Source organism: Cetorhinus maximus, chromosome 18 (genome assembly GCF_964194155.1).
Source record: "Cetorhinus maximus chromosome 18, sCetMax3.hap1.1, whole genome shotgun sequence".
Classification (NCBI taxonomy): domain Eukaryota; kingdom Metazoa; phylum Chordata; class Chondrichthyes; order Lamniformes; family Cetorhinidae; genus Cetorhinus; species Cetorhinus maximus.
Genome location: NC_135896.1, coordinates 83,439,994 through 83,456,264, shown reverse-complemented (window position 1 = coordinate 83,456,264; position 16,271 = coordinate 83,439,994). Strand labels below are relative to the sequence as shown.

General features: G+C 46.0%; 1 protein-coding gene across 6 annotated transcripts in view; it reads right to left on the bottom strand.

Moving 5' to 3' along the window:
* The window catches only part of ltk (leukocyte receptor tyrosine kinase), a 213,470-nt gene that overhangs the window by 17,858 nt on the left and 179,341 nt on the right, over window positions 1-16,271 (bottom strand). For all 6 annotated transcript variants that reach the window (XM_078563097.1, XM_078563094.1, XM_078563098.1 and 3 more), the window contains 3 exons: window positions 15,299-15,389; window positions 7,262-7,326; window positions 5,064-5,193 (listed from right to left, as the gene is read on the bottom strand). In XM_078563097.1, coding sequence (XP_078419223.1) covers window positions 5,064-5,193; window positions 7,262-7,326; window positions 15,299-15,389 — 286 coding nt within the window. The remainder of the gene's footprint in view (window positions 1-5,063; window positions 5,194-7,261; window positions 7,327-15,298; window positions 15,390-16,271) is intronic.

Below are 16,271 nucleotides of genomic sequence, written 5' to 3'. Positions count from 1 at the left end.
TATTTCTGTGTGTTTTAGGAATGAGGTATACATTTAAGTTTAAGTTGTATTTCTGTACTTGTGTGTTAAGAAAGGGGAAACTTGAGTTTTGGTTTAACTTTATAAGACACCTGCATTTTAATGAGGCTTTCCAACTCTTGAAAGAAAGTTAAAATAAACACAAGGTAGAAAAACTGGGCTGTTGCCTAGCAACAGGAGGCCCACACAGAAAGACAGGGAGAAGCAGAACAGCAGGTTTTTTAGTGCAGTTGGAAGCAGGTGCAAGGAGAAACTGGGTGCAGCAGAGGGAACTGCAGAGAAAGCAGGTTTCCTAAAAGAACCAAAAGGTCCCAAAGCCAAGAAGTGAGACAGAAAGTAGGGGTCCCAAGAAGACCTTCTAGTCAAAGGAAAAGAACAGGAATCTGGAAAATGTTCTATTCAGTGGAAGTGAAAGCAAGGAGTAGAGAGGAAGGCCCCAAGCTTAAAGGGAGAAAGCTGTGGGATGCTGACTTAAAGCAAAATAGGCTTGTGAGAAGCCAGAAGATCCAAGGAGACAGCCAAAGGTTGGTGACTTCTTACTATGGGCATGTGAAGCAGTGGTGTTCTGTTGGCACAGCTGAGTAGCTGAGAGAGTGCGTGGAAGGCAAAGCTTGAATGCACGTGGTGATCCAGGGGAGAGGAACAACGGAAGGAGAGTTCGAAACCCTGGAGGTGGATCATTGTAAGAGGCATCTGAAAGGAGTGTTGTCTGGGAGAAGATTTCAAAGTGGGTTCTTCGAGAGTGGAGAATGGAAACCCATGTGTGAAAGATGGAGTTCAATAAGACAGGTTGGCTCAAGGTGGTGACAAGTGTCTGAGGGGAATTGATGAGAGACTCCATAGCATCTGTTTAGGGTGAAATCTGTCACTTGGTTTCAGGGTGTGGTGTGCCTGACCACAGGTCACCTATTGGTTTACATGGACTGTGTACTTACTTTGAACATTTGTAACTTATGTTATCCTTACAAATCTGTATATATCTGTAAAGGTATAGTTGTGGGTGAAGGAGTATTGTAATATGGTTAATCTTTTCTTGTTTAATAAATGTTTTATTCGTTTATTAAAAGTTCATCAGCTGATTCTTGTGACTCTGTTCAGTAGCCGCCCTCCAAGTTTCTAAACAAAAAATAAAAGTTAGGATCTATAAACCGTGTTCCACCTGGAGATCTGGCTTATCCAGTAGTAACATCAGCTGGGAGCATAACAGAATCATCTGCAAACTTTATAATGCTGCTTACTAACCTCTGTCTAGATCGTTTATAAAAATGTAATGGATCCAAAAATAATCCTTGGGGAACAGCACTGCAAACCACCTCCAGTCCAAAAGACATTCATCCATGACCACCCTTTGTTCCCTGTCACTGAGCCAATTTGTATCCCTGCTTCCACTTTTCCCTAATTACATGGGCTTCCATCTTCTTAATAAGCCTCTTGTGTAGCACTTTGTCGAATGCCTTCGGAAAGTCCATATATACAACATCTACTGCACTACCTTGACCAATCTTCTCTGTTGCCTCATCAAAGAATTCAGGCGAGTTATTCAGACACTATTTACCTTTAATAAGCCCATGCTGGCTCTCCTTGATTAATCCATGCCCTTTGAAATGAAAGTCTATTTTGTCCGTGATAATGGTTTCTAATAACTTTCCAAACACCAATGTTAGGCTGACTGGCCTGTAGTTTCTTGGTTGATTCCCTAGCCCTTTCTTGAATTTCAGTACAACATTGGCAACCCTCCAGTGCTCTGGCACTACTCCAGTATACTACTCCAATGAGGACTGAAAGATTGTAACCAAAGCCTCTGCTATTTCTACCTGTATTTCTTTCAGCAAACGAGGGTAGGTTCCATCTGGACCAGGTGACTTGCGCATTTTCAGTAATGATTATCCTTTTAGTTTGCATTCTCTATTATCTTGTCCATAACTTCCCTTCCCTCCTTTAGTGTAATCTTCACATTATCCCTTTCTTCAGTGGAGACAATCGCAGAACATCCAAAGTAAGCCGAACCTTTCCCGAACAAACCCTTCCGCAACACTTACATTTATATGTTATAATCTATTCTTGTAACCTCTCTTTACCTTGCATATTAACTTTTTCAATTCCCCCCTGTGCTTTTTATACTCTTCCCAATTTTTCATAAGCCTCTTATTTCAGTTTTATTTTAACTTTATTCCCCTTGTCATCCAAAGTACGTTAACTTTGGATTCTCTACCTTTAACCTTCAAAGGAATATGCCTAGTTTGTACCAGAACTATCTCTCCATTGCTCCATTATTGCTGTGCTCTGAAATCGCCCTTTCCCAATCTACCCATGTTATAATTGAATAAATGAAATTAGCCTTTCCCCAGTTGAGCATTTTTATCTTTGATATTTTCTGACCTCTTTCCATAATTTAAATTGCATTATGTTGTGGTCGCTGTTAGCTAGATGATATCCTACTGTAACACATTCTACTTGCATGGCTCTATTTCCCAGGACCAGATCCAACACTGTTTCCTTCCTCGTTGGACTAGAGATATATTGATCGAGAAAGTTATTCTGTGCACATATCGCACACAAATTCCAATCCTTCCCTACCCTTAACATCCTGTTCTTCCCAGTCTACATTAGAGTAATTAAAGTCTCCTAATGCTACTGCTCTATATCTTTGTTGTTTTTCCACCAAACAAAGTGGAAAAGAAATTCGTGGTCCTTTCTGTGGAAAGTAAATACTGCTTATTCATGCAAATCAATTAAGGTAAAATAATTAAGATAAAAGCAAAAAACTGCAGATGCTGGAAATCCAAAACAAAAACAAAAATACCTGGAAAAACTCAGCAGGTCTGACAGCATCTGCATAGAGGAACACAGTTAATGTTTCGAGTCCGTATGACTCTTCAACAGAACTAAGGAAAAATAGAAAAGAGGTGAAATATAAGCTGGTTTAAGGGGGTGGGGGGGGGGAAGGGGTGGGGGGGGGGGGGGGGTGGGGGAGGGTGGGACAAGTGGAGCTGGATAGAGGGCCAGTGATAGGTGGAGATAACCAAAAGATGTCATTGACAAAAGGAAAAAGAGGTGTTGAAGCTGGTGATATTATCTAAGAAATGTGCTAATAGATGACATTAAGGGTAGAAAGCAGGACGAGCAAGGTACAGATAGCCCTAGTGGGGGTGGGCTGGGGGGAAGGGATCGAAATAGGCTAAAAGGCAAAGATAAAACAATGGATGGATTAAATGAAGCTGGGGGCACGGACAGCTTAGAACATCCCCACCCCCTTTCCGATCCCCCTTTTTTCCAATAATTTATATAGATTTTTCTTTTCCCACCTATTTCCATTATTTTTAAATGTATTTCCATCCATTGTTTTATCTTTGCCTTTTAGCCTATTTTGATCCCTTCCCCCCACCCCACCCCCACTAGGGCTATCTGTACCTTTATTATCACATTCCTTAGATAATATCACCAGCTTCAACACCTCTTTGTCCTTTTGTCTATGACATCTTTTGGTTATCTCCACCTATCACTGGCCCTCTATCCAGCTCTACCTGTCCCACCCCACCCCACTTAAACCAGCTTATATTTCACCTCTTTTCTATTTTTCCTTAGTTCTGTTGAAGAGTCATACGGACTCGAAACGTTAACTGTGCTCCTCTCTGCAGATGCTGTCAGACCTGCTGAGTTTTACCAGGTATTTTTGTTTTTGTTAAGGTAAAATAATTTGTTGTTCGAGGCCATGGTTTTGATAGAAAGCTTTAGTGTCTGCCTTCTGTAAAGAGAGAACAAATGTGGTGGCAAGAGCAACATTTCAGCATGCAAAGTTCTCTGCTCACTGTGTCGTAGCAGGCCTTTTGTTTTAAGAGCTGAACTGCACTAAACTAGGGTCTTTGGTAGAACTGTACTCTACCAGCCGCTCTATGCTTCCATTTTAAACCCCCAACCCCTCTCCACAATGAGTGGGAGAGGGTCAGGCAGGGGTTAAAATATAAAGGAATGGGCAAATGTACCCTGACCCAAATCCATTCCTGACCCATTAAATTTTAAGATGCAGGAATCAGGTCATGGACGAGGTTCCCTCAAAAAACTAGAGGGACTTAATTAACATTGTCATGGCCTGATGACATCATTGGCACCACAAAGTAAATGTGAAAGGTAGTGAGGGGGGGGTGACTGAGCTGTGGGATTTCCAGTAGATGATCCTGGTGGGAGCTGAAGGTTCCCTAAAGCAAGTGTGCCTCGTTCAGTATTCCAGGAGTGCTCCCCACCACCCCCACCAGGCACCTCAAGGAAGCCTTCAGCCTCCCCCATCCCCAATCACCTGCTTCCCCCCCAGTGTTAAGATCACCAGGACCTTAGTGTCCCCAGAATTAGCAGGTTTTTTGAAATATTTTTGTCTCCCATGCGCCCTTCCCTCCTCTCCATTAATATCAAGACCTTAACCCATCTTGAGATTCACCATCAAACTGTTATCACTCAAATATATAATGAATAAAATGCCATTAAATTTTGTGAGGGGAGTCAAGAGTGAGAGGCCATAATCTTAAAATTAGGGTTGGATCATTCAGGAAGAAAACATCTTTCCACACAAGAGTAGTGGATTTCTGGAATTCTCACCCCCAACAGGGTTGTGAACGCTTTGACAATCGGATCTTTCAAGGCTGAGATCACGGGTCTTTTGCTGGTTCAGGATATTAAGGGATATCAAGCTAAGGTGTAGTGAATGGAGTTGAGGTACAGACCAGCCATGATCTAGTTGAATGGTGGGGTGGTCTCAAGGGGTTGGATGGCCTATGTCCCTATGACATCTGATGCACTGCTGCTGAGTATATACAGACAACCCATTTAATCTTAATGTGCAGGCTTATTATTTGGTTGAAAGTGGTTGGCATGTTGGCTTTAATAGAGTGTTTCCCATGAGGGGGTGTTGATTCACTGTGTGTACATATTAGCCGCTTATACTTGTATCTCTCTATCTGTTGTTTATGCCTGGACCTAATCTGGGCTCTTCCTCTTTGCTATTTGAGGGGCACCACACGAAAAATATGACAAGTGTTCGCTTTTGTGCTTACAGCTTTTGGCCTGTTTTCGCGGAGGAAAGTCTTCATGTCCCCTCCAGTCATGAGCTCTAGAAGGATAAACCGAGGCAAAGCTTGGAGACTCACACCGATACATTGGACAATGTTCTGATGGTTAAACTTGCTGTTTAAAAAACAACAGGGAAAAAGCAAACAGTCAAAATACAAAAAGTTCTGAGCAATAAAGATACATCAATAGCGTTAAGCAAAATATCTAACATTGTTGGAATCTTGGAATAATGGGGGAAAAGTATTTCACCTTCACTGGACTTCTCATCTAGATTAAATCTGTTATTTTTGCATGGATTGTTTCTGTATAAAACATTGATGAACTCCTCAAAACAATTCTGTTTAACAAATCTCTGCCTATAAGTTTCCACTGCAGAAGCATAGGTAACTCGAGGACGTAGGTTTAAAGTAATTGGTAAAAAGGGGAAATGAGGAGGACTATGGGGAAAGAGCAGGAGAATGGGAGTAATTGGATAGCTATTTCAAAGAGGCAGCACAGACATAATTGGCCAAATGGCTTCCTTTTACACTAACTTCTATGATTCCATTTCTCATGGAATGTGGAGTTCTGGAAATGTAACGAAGTTGGGTTTGCATGCGGATGCATTTTACTTAATTCAAAAAATCTATACTGATATTCTCACTAAGAATTATAATAGGTTCCCAAATGTAAATACATGGCACCAAATCAGATGTCGAAAAATGGAAAAGCCCTGTGGGGGGACAGCCAAAGAAAATAATCCTCCAGCCTTTAGTACTCACCAGTAACTGTGTGCTAACTGTGCTTTTGTATAATGCAGTAGAAATAATGAGATGGTGGGTGTGTTTTTGTATAATGCAATAGAAATAATGAGATGGTGGGTATACTTGAAATGTGGGTTATGATAAACCTCTGTCACTGCACTCTCGGCCTAACTCTTTGTCTTTGCATGTTCTGGGTCTATATTTAGAACCTCTATTGAGTCAGCTTTTTTGAAGCTTTTGCTCAGCTCCTGTTAATTTTCTGTGTTGGCATTTATAACTCCACAGTAATGTTATTCATAGATAAAGATTACCAGGCCAGAATGTTGATTATGAACACTGACTCTGTGCAATTTAAAAAAAACTCTTTTCACGAGACATAGACGTCACTGGCAAGGCCAGCATTTTTATTGCCCATCCCAAATTGCCCTTGGGAAGGTGGTGGTGAGCCGCCTTCTAGAAACGCTGGTCATTTTAATAATCAGGATATTTAAAATCTGGAATATAATGTTTTTAATGTGATCACCATATTGTCTAGACTGACCATTTTTCCAGCCAGTGCATTCTCCTTTATCTCTAAACCATTCATATTTACAACAATTAAGGATGGATTTCCCTCCAGCTGACTGGTTGGATGAAAGTTTCCATCCATCTCACTGCTTTGCACAAATTAGCAGGCTGGGTTGTTTTATATCCAAGGGGCTTCTGTTCATAACAAAAATAAAAATACCTGGAAAAACTCAGAACAGAACTCTTCTGTTGAAGAGTCACACGGACTCGAAACGTTAACTGTGTTCCTCTCCGCAGATACTGCCAGACCTGCTGAGTTTTTCCAGGTATTTTTATTTTTGTTTTGGATTTACAGCATCCGCAGTTTTTTGCTTTAATCTTAGGGCTTCTGTTCATCTTGGGCCTTCAGCTGCACAAATAAATACATCAGTGTGATGCTGCTGGAGGCCAGTTTGTTAGTTCTCTGCAGCAGGCTTGGACAGGCCAGTCAGTCTCGTGATGGTCCAAGACTCATAATAAAGAGCATGTGCAAAGCTGGTTAAGGTCCAAGGCCCAAAATGATGGATCTTTGCCAAGGCAGAAATAGCAGCAGTAGAAATGGGATAAATCAAGTTAATGAATAAAATAAAATTGGGGAGGGATTGAAGGTCTGTAGCTTAAAAGAGGAAGGGAAGATTAAGAGGGAAGCTTATTATATGAAGACTCTAGGGTAAGTTCAGGCTGCACTCACAGTATGTTGTCTGACTAGATGTGAGCTGAGGCTGGAGATGGGTACTATAGGCTTGATTATCCAACCAACACCCCTTGAAATTACCTTTCCATCCCTGTTACCCATGACGGATATTTCTGATCTGTTGTCAGTAACCCATTCAGATGTTGAGAAGTGACTGTCAAGGGATCAGAGGACAATAGAGAAGAACTGACAGTATTACCTGATAATCAAAGCCTCCATCAAGAAATCCATTTCATCTTGTTCGGAGCAGATTTCTGGAAGAGTCTGTAATGGTAGCAAACTGATATGAATATTTCACTAAAGGGATGCAGAAATATATCAGCGTTTAAGAGATCATATGAGCTGGACTTTCATGTTTGAGGTGGGAATTGAGAGTCCGGAGATTTCACAATGTCATGATCCCGCCTCCTATGTGGCAGTGCCTGTGGACACTATTTTCATGGTGGGGAGGCAGAGATGGGCTGCGGTCAGGCCTGCTACCTCCTGCTCCAGCAGGGAGGAGCAGTCAGCAGCGGGAGCAGAGTCGGACATGGAGGCGGGTCTATCCTATCCTGGGACCGAGAAACCTTGTCGCCATCTTGGTGCCGCAAAAATTAGAAAAATGTGCTGGAGCAGTTGGCTGAACTTTAACCCTTGAGCACTTAGTGTCATTGTTGATGTCATTGCTGGCTACTAGGTTGTTACCCCTGTGAAAGTTGGCCCAGCCTGAAGGAGCCCTCAGTAAACTCCCAGCCCATTGCGTGAACCAATGCTCTCATGGTTTGCTACCAGCTCTGAGGAGTCTACCAGCCCAGCCTTTCTCTGCACTTCCCTGCAAGTGGCTGCATTCTGTCAAGTGAATACAGCAGGTCGCAGCACGCTTGGCAAGTGTGCATAGCAGCCCAGCTCTGGGGCAGCTGTCCATATGCAGAGCTCAATTCTGCAGCCATGCACACCACCCCTCCTTCTACAGCCTCAACAGAGGAGTGCTCTGAGCAATCCCCTGGCTATTCCTAACCTTACTTTGCCCCAAGGCATGTGTGCCCCTCAAAAGCCTCTGGCCCTTAGAATTTTTCCACAGTGTCAATGCATGTTGTGCACACTGGCACTTGCACAGCATTAGTGAGGTCACCACATACATGGTGAACTCAACGCTGGTATTCAGAGCAGAAAACACCATCCCCTCGCTATCATGTCATGGTGCATCACACACATGTACTTCATCTACTCCAATGCCAGAATTTTGGAGCCAGGAAGCAGCTGGGAGAACCGGGACCCACCAGCTGTCAGTGGCCGCGACTTGGACACCTTGGTGCAAGCGGTAAGTGACAGTAAAGACATACTCAAACCGTCAGGCCATAAAATGTCCCCCATCATGATCAAGAGGGCCTCCATGGGGATGAGGGCCTCCCTGCCTTTCTCTCATAAGCTTCTCTTGTGTCGCACACTGGTCCCAGAGTTGTGGCCCACCCCCAGGAGCTGACAAGAGCCTTGGACACCAAGCGGCAGGAAATGTATCTTAGAAAGCAGCGTCACACCAGGCTAACTCACCAGGCATCAACGCAGATACATGGACATCGATGGATCCAGTTGGTGACGCTGGGTAAGGAGCACAGCACTTGTGTTCAGGAGAAGGTGTTTGAGGCAGAGGTATCTGTGGGCATTCCCCCTTGGAGCGGTGGGGGCGGGGGGCACAGATGCAACGATGATCCGTGGGGCAGTGAACAAGGGCCTCAGGAGTCATAGTTTGGGGTTCATTATCTGGAGCTGCAGCAACAGGGATGTGACAATTTGGCAGAGTTCCCTGAGGCATCGAGAACTTATGTGCTGTGAATGGAGGAGTTGAGGGTGCAGATGAGTGCAGTCATGGCTTGGAGATTTGAAAGCATGAGCTCCTCCCATGAGAAAGTGACAAACCTCATGGGGAAGCACATGCAACAGCACCTGGAGCACATGCAGGAGCAGGGTAATGTCCTGCACAGGGTGCATGGCTCTCTCTGTAGCCTGGATCAGTCTGTTCAGAGCCTGGACCAGTCAGTGCAGACCCTGAGCGTCTAAACCTGTGGAGTACATGAGGAGCTAAGGACCCTGAACAGGACACTCTTGCAGGTGGCCCAACTCTGACTTGATGCCAGCTCCATCCCAGCAGCAGATTCTTTCCAACCAGCGGGAGAGCGTACCAAGGATGCTACAGATGAGGATTGAGGGTTCCATTTGGATTGAAGGAAACTCAACATCTTCGGCTTCTTCAGCCGCTCTGACTCAGGGAGCTTCTGTGATCAAGGGCCCATTGATGATGGCTGACCCTGCAGAGATGCAGGCAACACAGTCACTGTGAGGCCTCCAATGGAACGCTGCTGACAAAGCCAACCTCCAAGGTCCTCACTGCCACATAGCCAAAAAGGTGAGCAGGTTGTCTCCACCTCCTCCGAGGCAACGAGGAGGATCACTCCGTAGGATAGCATACATTCACAGTGCATTCACAGGATACCGCATTGCCATGATCACTGAGTGGGTCACTGTGGCGTGTTATATATGTATGTAGATAAGAAAATTGTCTCAAAGCTATATAAAAGGTACTGGTTTCTGCAATGGTTTGTATGCTATTTACCAATCCACATCGCAGATTATTTACAATATACACAGAATTTATAAGGTTCTCGGTGGAGACTGCAGCCAGTGGACTATCTTAATGTAACAGCTGTCTTGGGAAGCTAGTTGGCTTGGCTGTCGTCCATGTGAAGGCTCAGGCTTTGTCCAGTGCCAGCCATATGTTCTGTCAGCAGCTCCTCAGCGTGCCTGCCCTCAGCTGAGCCACTGCTGGAACAGTAGATCTCTTGCAACAATGGCATCCTGCATGGATTCCTCTCCATGCCTCTGGGCCTGTCCTGCGCCATGTCTCCCCTGCCCCTGAATCCCCCGTGCCTTCTTCTCTATCCTCCTCCTCCTTTTCCTCTTCTTCCTCTTCCAATGATATGGGGTCTTCCTTGTGCTCTGTCTTCTCAAGCGCCTCCGCTGTGCCATGTTGTGCAGCCCGCAGCACACGACGACCATCCGGGAGACTCTGACAGGCGAGTACTGTAGGGTTCCACCCGAGCGGTCAAGGCATTAAAATCTCATTTTGTGTGCAGGTGGCTCTGATTGTGTTGGCGCTGGGGCTCGGTTCAAGGGTGCCTCAGCGGGGTCAAAAGCCACCTCCTCAGACTGTGTCGCCCAGCATCCATCCGTGTACCTGGAGGGTGGGGCAGCCTTGACTTGTTGAGTATAAATGAGTCACAGCAGCTTCCTGGAAAGCATGTCCAGATGTGCAGGGAGTTCTCCCAATGGAAACAGACCACCTGGATATTGATGGAATGGCATCCCTTCCTGTTAATGAACCTGTCAGGTCTTCCTGTGGGGGCCTTCAATGGCCACGCGGTTGCAATCCCTGGACTTGGAGCTATTGATGCAAAATCTGTTGCCCTGCGGGAAGAGGATATCAGTGACGGTGTGAATGCAGGAGTGAGCTACCCACTGAGAGATCCCACAGAGGTCAGCAGCAGAGCCCTGAAGCGAACCCATGATGAAGATGTTGAGGGTCATGATCACCTTCAGTGCTACTGGTGCAGCCTGTCGCTGTGTGGTTCTAGGGACCAATTCATTATTAAGGATGGCACCGAGGCTGATCACTATTTCCCTGGGCAGCTGATGTCTACTCGTGCACTGGCAGTCACATACATCTCTAGGTAGGTGAGCCTGCTGCGATACACAGGGTGCTCAGGGTATTCTCGGCTCCTTTTCTCCCTCTGTGCTGGCTGCTGAGGTTGTGTCTATGGCTGGCTGTGGACCTTTCCTCATGGCGCGCGGGGCTGCTACTGCAGCGGCTGCTCTGCCTGGATGGCCTGCAAGGTGTAAGGGAACTGCGCCCATGTTCACTGGCAGGCTTCCTTGCTTGGAGTTGAGGTTTTTCAAGCCTGACTGAAAGGACTGATGCCAAGTTGGTGGCAGGAAGCGACTGCCGCCCGTGATTGGGGTCCGACCGTGATTTCACATTGGCAGGCCAACTAAGGCCTGCCCAGCGTGAAACGCACGCTGCAGCGCTCAACGCTACCTGTGGGGGGCGCAGGAAGGCGAACGCGCAAGTTCACACATGCGCAAGGGCGCCCGCCTCAGGGAGGTCAAGATTTTCTATAATAGAAAAGAAAGATTTTTAAAATGTTATTAACCTGTCCCCGCATGTGACCCTGTCACATGAGCAGGAACATGTTAGAAATTAGTTTGAAAAATTTTACTTTTTTTTTTGATGACTGATGTATGACCGCGCGTGGATGAGGTTTCGCAAAAAACTCAATGGCCTCTTGGCCTTTTTGCCTGGCCGCCAACCCTAAGGTTGGACGGGCAGCGAAAAGTTTCATTTAATTCGATCTCTAATGGCCTCAATGGGCCTGTTAATTGTCGGTGGACGTGCCGCCGACTCCCGTGCACACCCACCGACCGAAATATCGCGTGAGTGCGCGATGACGTCAAGACACTCACCCGATGTCATCGCGACGAGCCCGACGAGCACAATATTCTGCCCTTAGATTTAGAAGCAGTTTATAAGCCTGATGAAGCATCAGCTCAGTTGCCATCACCCTCAGCCTGAAGCCACATGGGTGGGAAATCAAATCCCACTCAAGATCTTCTGCACAGTTCCGGTAGCGGACATGAAAAGCCATGTTTTACTCGATGGCCGCAATGGCGGTTTTTTGCGCCATATTGTCCGTTTCCCACCTCATTAATTATGCAGCCGCAGGAAACATGCCGTCTCACTGGCGGGCGGCCTCTGAATTGCCTGCCACGCTGTTACCTCACCATTTCCTCTCTCCAGGTGCCACATCTAAACTGCAGTCGCGCACACAGCTCTCAATGCTTGCAGCCCCAGTGAAGACCTGGCCCTGAAAGCCAAGGAGAGTTCAGTGACCCGTCACTGGAATGCCTTTCGGAGGCCCACCGTGATATCCTCCACCCCAACTCTGGCCGCAGGAGGTCCAGCAATCTCACCACTCCGGCTTGGAAGACGATGTTAGTGGTGGTCAGTGCCAATGCTGCACAGAAGAGGTTGGCCATCCAGTGCAGATAGAGGATGAATGATCTCATCCGTGCCGCAGGGTAAGGCAACCATCTCATCACTCTAAACTCACACACTCACAAGCCCATCACACATTCACTGGCATCTCACTTACTGCCAGCTCAAGGGACATCACCTCTCACTCTCACATACACCCTCACATCTCCATCTGGCCTCATCTCCTCTGGAGACTGCCTCCTCAGCCCACACGATCTTGAGGCCATTTTCACAGATCAGCATATGCCCCCACACAAACCCTGGGATACCCCTCCTGCCACAGTACAGCCCTCGTCCTGCGGCCTCTTCCCTTGCCTGAGGCCACTTCTGTCCCTTCCCCAAGCAAGCCCTAGCCCTGCAGCAAAAACAAAAAATGCTGGAAAAACTCAGCAGGTCTAGCAGAATCTATGGAGAGAGAAACATAGTTAACATTTCTCATTAGCTAGCCCAGCAGCTGTTGAAAAGCCACCCCCGCCTTACGGCTGGTCTGGTAGGTACAGACCTGCCCATGAGCCCCCCTAAAAGTGCTGTGATGCTGCCTGTGAAGCCTGGCACTGATGACTGTGAGTGCTGCCCGAAGCGAGGTAGGCAACAAACCTCAAAGTAAGTCCTGAGTGAAAGTGTGGCTCGCCAGGTGCACATCGCTTATGTACATTTGTGAAACCCACCAGCGTGTAATCATGCCAATATACCCGGATGATGCAGCATGGAGGGTGATTCCAGTGAGCAGGGCTTATAATGAGATGCTAAAGTATTGAAATTAGGTTCCCAATGTGCAGTGGCAGGAAACACAGCCTGTCACTGATGGGTGGAGCAGACAATCACAAATGGTTTTACAACAACGTTAAACCGATTTTTTGCCATCTCCCACTATTTTCCGCTCCCGCCCACTGTCATGCCTGCCGCAAACAGGAGTGGGCGATTCCACCCAGAGGGTGTGCTGCACTGACAACAGGGCTGCCTTTTCAGTCAGATGGCAAACTGAGGCCCAATCTGCTTGTTCAGATGAACATAAGACTTTTTGAAGAAGAGGGAGTTCTCTTGGTGTCCAGGTTAATATTCATCCCTTGACCAACTGCACCAAAACAAAGTAATATACCGTTCACCTCATTTGCTGTTTGTGGGTTCTTTCAGTGCAACAAATTGCCTGCGACATGTCTACTTTCAAAGCCAATCCATTGGCTGTGAAGCTTTTCAGACATCCCGAATATGGAAAAAACAAATCAGTGTCATTGCAGGTTCTTTCTTTGTCTTATGAAATTCAAAATCCTATAGTTTTGTGTCTTTTTTGAGTACCAAGGTTATGATCGCTTCTGTTTTCTTGCCACTTTATTTGTCTCTGGAGCTTCTTGCTGATATGCTGCCTTCCTCGATCAGGAAGGTTGAACTGTATCTGGCAGTCCAGGGATGGTCCAAGACAGCCTGGATCACAGATGTAGATGATATGACTTCATGGAACAACATCACATCCTAGTCCCCCTCCAAGTCACAGCCCATGATACCAGTGTCAGCTGTGGCTCAGCTGGTAGCACTAAAAACCTCTATGCCATAAAGCAAGGGTTCAGTTCCCAATGCAGAACTTGAGCACAGCAATCAAGTCTTTGCAGTCCTGAGGAGCTGCTGCCTTTTGGATGAGACATTAAACCAAGGCAGCTGGGCACTCTGGTGGACCTAAAAGATCCCGTGGCACTATTTCGAAGAAGAGCAGTGGCTTTACTAATGGTGGTGGAGAAAATCCAATCAGAGCCATAAGACCATAAGCTGTAGGAGCAGAAGTAGGCCATTCGGTCCATTGAAGCTGCTCCGCCATTCAATGAGATCATGGCTGATCTGATAATCGTCAACTCCACTTTCCTGCCTTTTCCCCATAACCCTTGATTCCCTTACTGATTAAAAATCTGTCTATCTCAGCCTTGAATATACTTATTGACCCAGCCCCTACAGCCCTCTGTGGTAAAGAATTCCACAGATTCACTATCCCTCTGAGAGAAGAAATTCCTCCTCATTTCTGTTTTAAATGGGCGCCCCCTTACTCTGAGATTATGCCCTCTGGTCCTAGACTCTCCCACAAGAGGAAACACCCTCTCAGCATTGACTCTGTCAAGCCCCCTAAGAATCTTATATGTTTCAATAAGGTTGCCTCTCATTCTTCTAAACTCCAATGAGTACAGGTCCAACCTGTTCAATCTCTCCTCATAAGAAAATCCCTCCATACCCGGGATTAACCTAGTGAACCTTCTCTGGACTGCCTCCAATGCCAGTATATCTTTCCTTAGATAAGGAGACCAAAATTGTTCACAGTATTCTAGGTGTGGTTTAACTAGTGCCTTGTATAGTTTTAGCAAGACTTCCCTAGTTTTATACTCTATCCCTTTGAAATAAAGGCCAACATTCCATTTGCCTTCCTTAATACCTGTTGAACTTGTATGTTAGCTTTTTGGGATTCATGCATGAGGACTCCCAAATCCCCCTGTGTTGCAGCTTTCTGCAGCTTTTCTCCATTTAAATAAAAGTCAGCTCCTCTATTCTTCCTGCCAAAGTGCATAACCTCACATTTTCCCACATTATATTCCATCTGCCATGTTTTTGCCCACTGACTTAACCTGTCTATATCCCTCTGTAGACTCTTTGTGTCATCCTCGCCACTTGCCTTCCCACCTACTTTTGTGTCATCTGCAAACTTGGCGATAGTACATTCACTTCCCCCATCCAAGTCATTAATATATATTGTGAATAATTGAGGCCCCAGCACTGATCCCTGTAGCACTCCACTAGTTACAGGTTGTCATCCCAGAAATGCCCCCCTTATCCCAACTCTCTGTCTTCTATAAAGCCATGTCACTGACTGGATGCTCCCTATGACAATTATAGTTACACCATTTCCTTGACTATGAGAGGGATGGTAGAGTTAGCATCTTTCCTTGACTATGGCACAATTAGTAGGTTAATACCCTTCTGTCATCACCATGACAGGTGCCTGGACTGGTAGTCGTACAGTTGATAGGATTATGATCTTCCCTTCATGGACAGTGGCCATGCAAGGGTTTATAAGTCAGTTTGTTTGAAATCCACAGTCCACTGGGGAAACCTAGCTATCCACTCTTATAACTGGAGGACATTCGCGAGTGACATATCACAGAACAACAAATTTTGGATAAGTCCATTACTAACCTTGATTGCCACTTGTAAAGGGACAGACTCTCCACTAATTCCAACCACGTGACCCTCATACACTTCACCAAATGCACCATGGCCAAGAGCCCTAAGAAGCAAAGCATGAATGAATTCTCGGTTAGAGTCAACCATATTAGCAGTGCTGTAAAATGGACCTTATTATCAAGTTGCGTTTCAGCAATTTAGCAAGACAGCAAAGACCATTGCTTTTCAGTGAATGTGTGGACTCAGTGGGGTGTCGTGCCCTCTGACAGTGCATGTGAGGATGCTGCAAGCTTACCTGCCCCCTTCCCGTTCACCCCGCACCCCCCAACCCCCGCCATGATTTCCCATCCATCAATCAGTAATGAACAGAGGTCATGTCCCCACAGCTCCTCGCATTAATCTGTCACTGGAGCTTGGCAACACAAGATCATCAAGGCTTTCTTGCAGGACCTCTCCATTCTCATGGTGGGGGGGTGGGGTCTCATACATAGACAAGGCCATCTCTGAGCATTTTCATACATCATGTCAGCTGTGGCTCAGTTGGTAGCCCTCTTATGCCTGAGTTAAAAGATTCTGGGCTCAGATCCCACTCTGGGGACTTGAGCCCCCCAAAAGGTCAAAGCTGACAGCCCGGTGCAGTATGGAGGGAGTGCTGTGCTATCCTTTGAATGAGATGTTAAACCAAGGTCTCCTTTGCCCTTTCAAGTGGATGCAAAAGATCCTATTTTGAAGAAGAGCAGGAGAATTATCTCCGGTCTCTTGCCAATATTTATCTCTCAATCAACATCACAAAATCTGGTCATTATCTTCTGGGAGCTTGCTGTGTGCAAATTGGTTGCCATGTTTCCTGCATTACTATTGAGGCTATGCTTCAAAAAGTGCTTCATTGGCTGTAAAGTGCATGTCTGGTGGTTGTGAAAAGCTCTATATAAATGCAAGTTTTTTTTTCCCTCAGCACCCACATTCCCCTACCCACAACCAAACC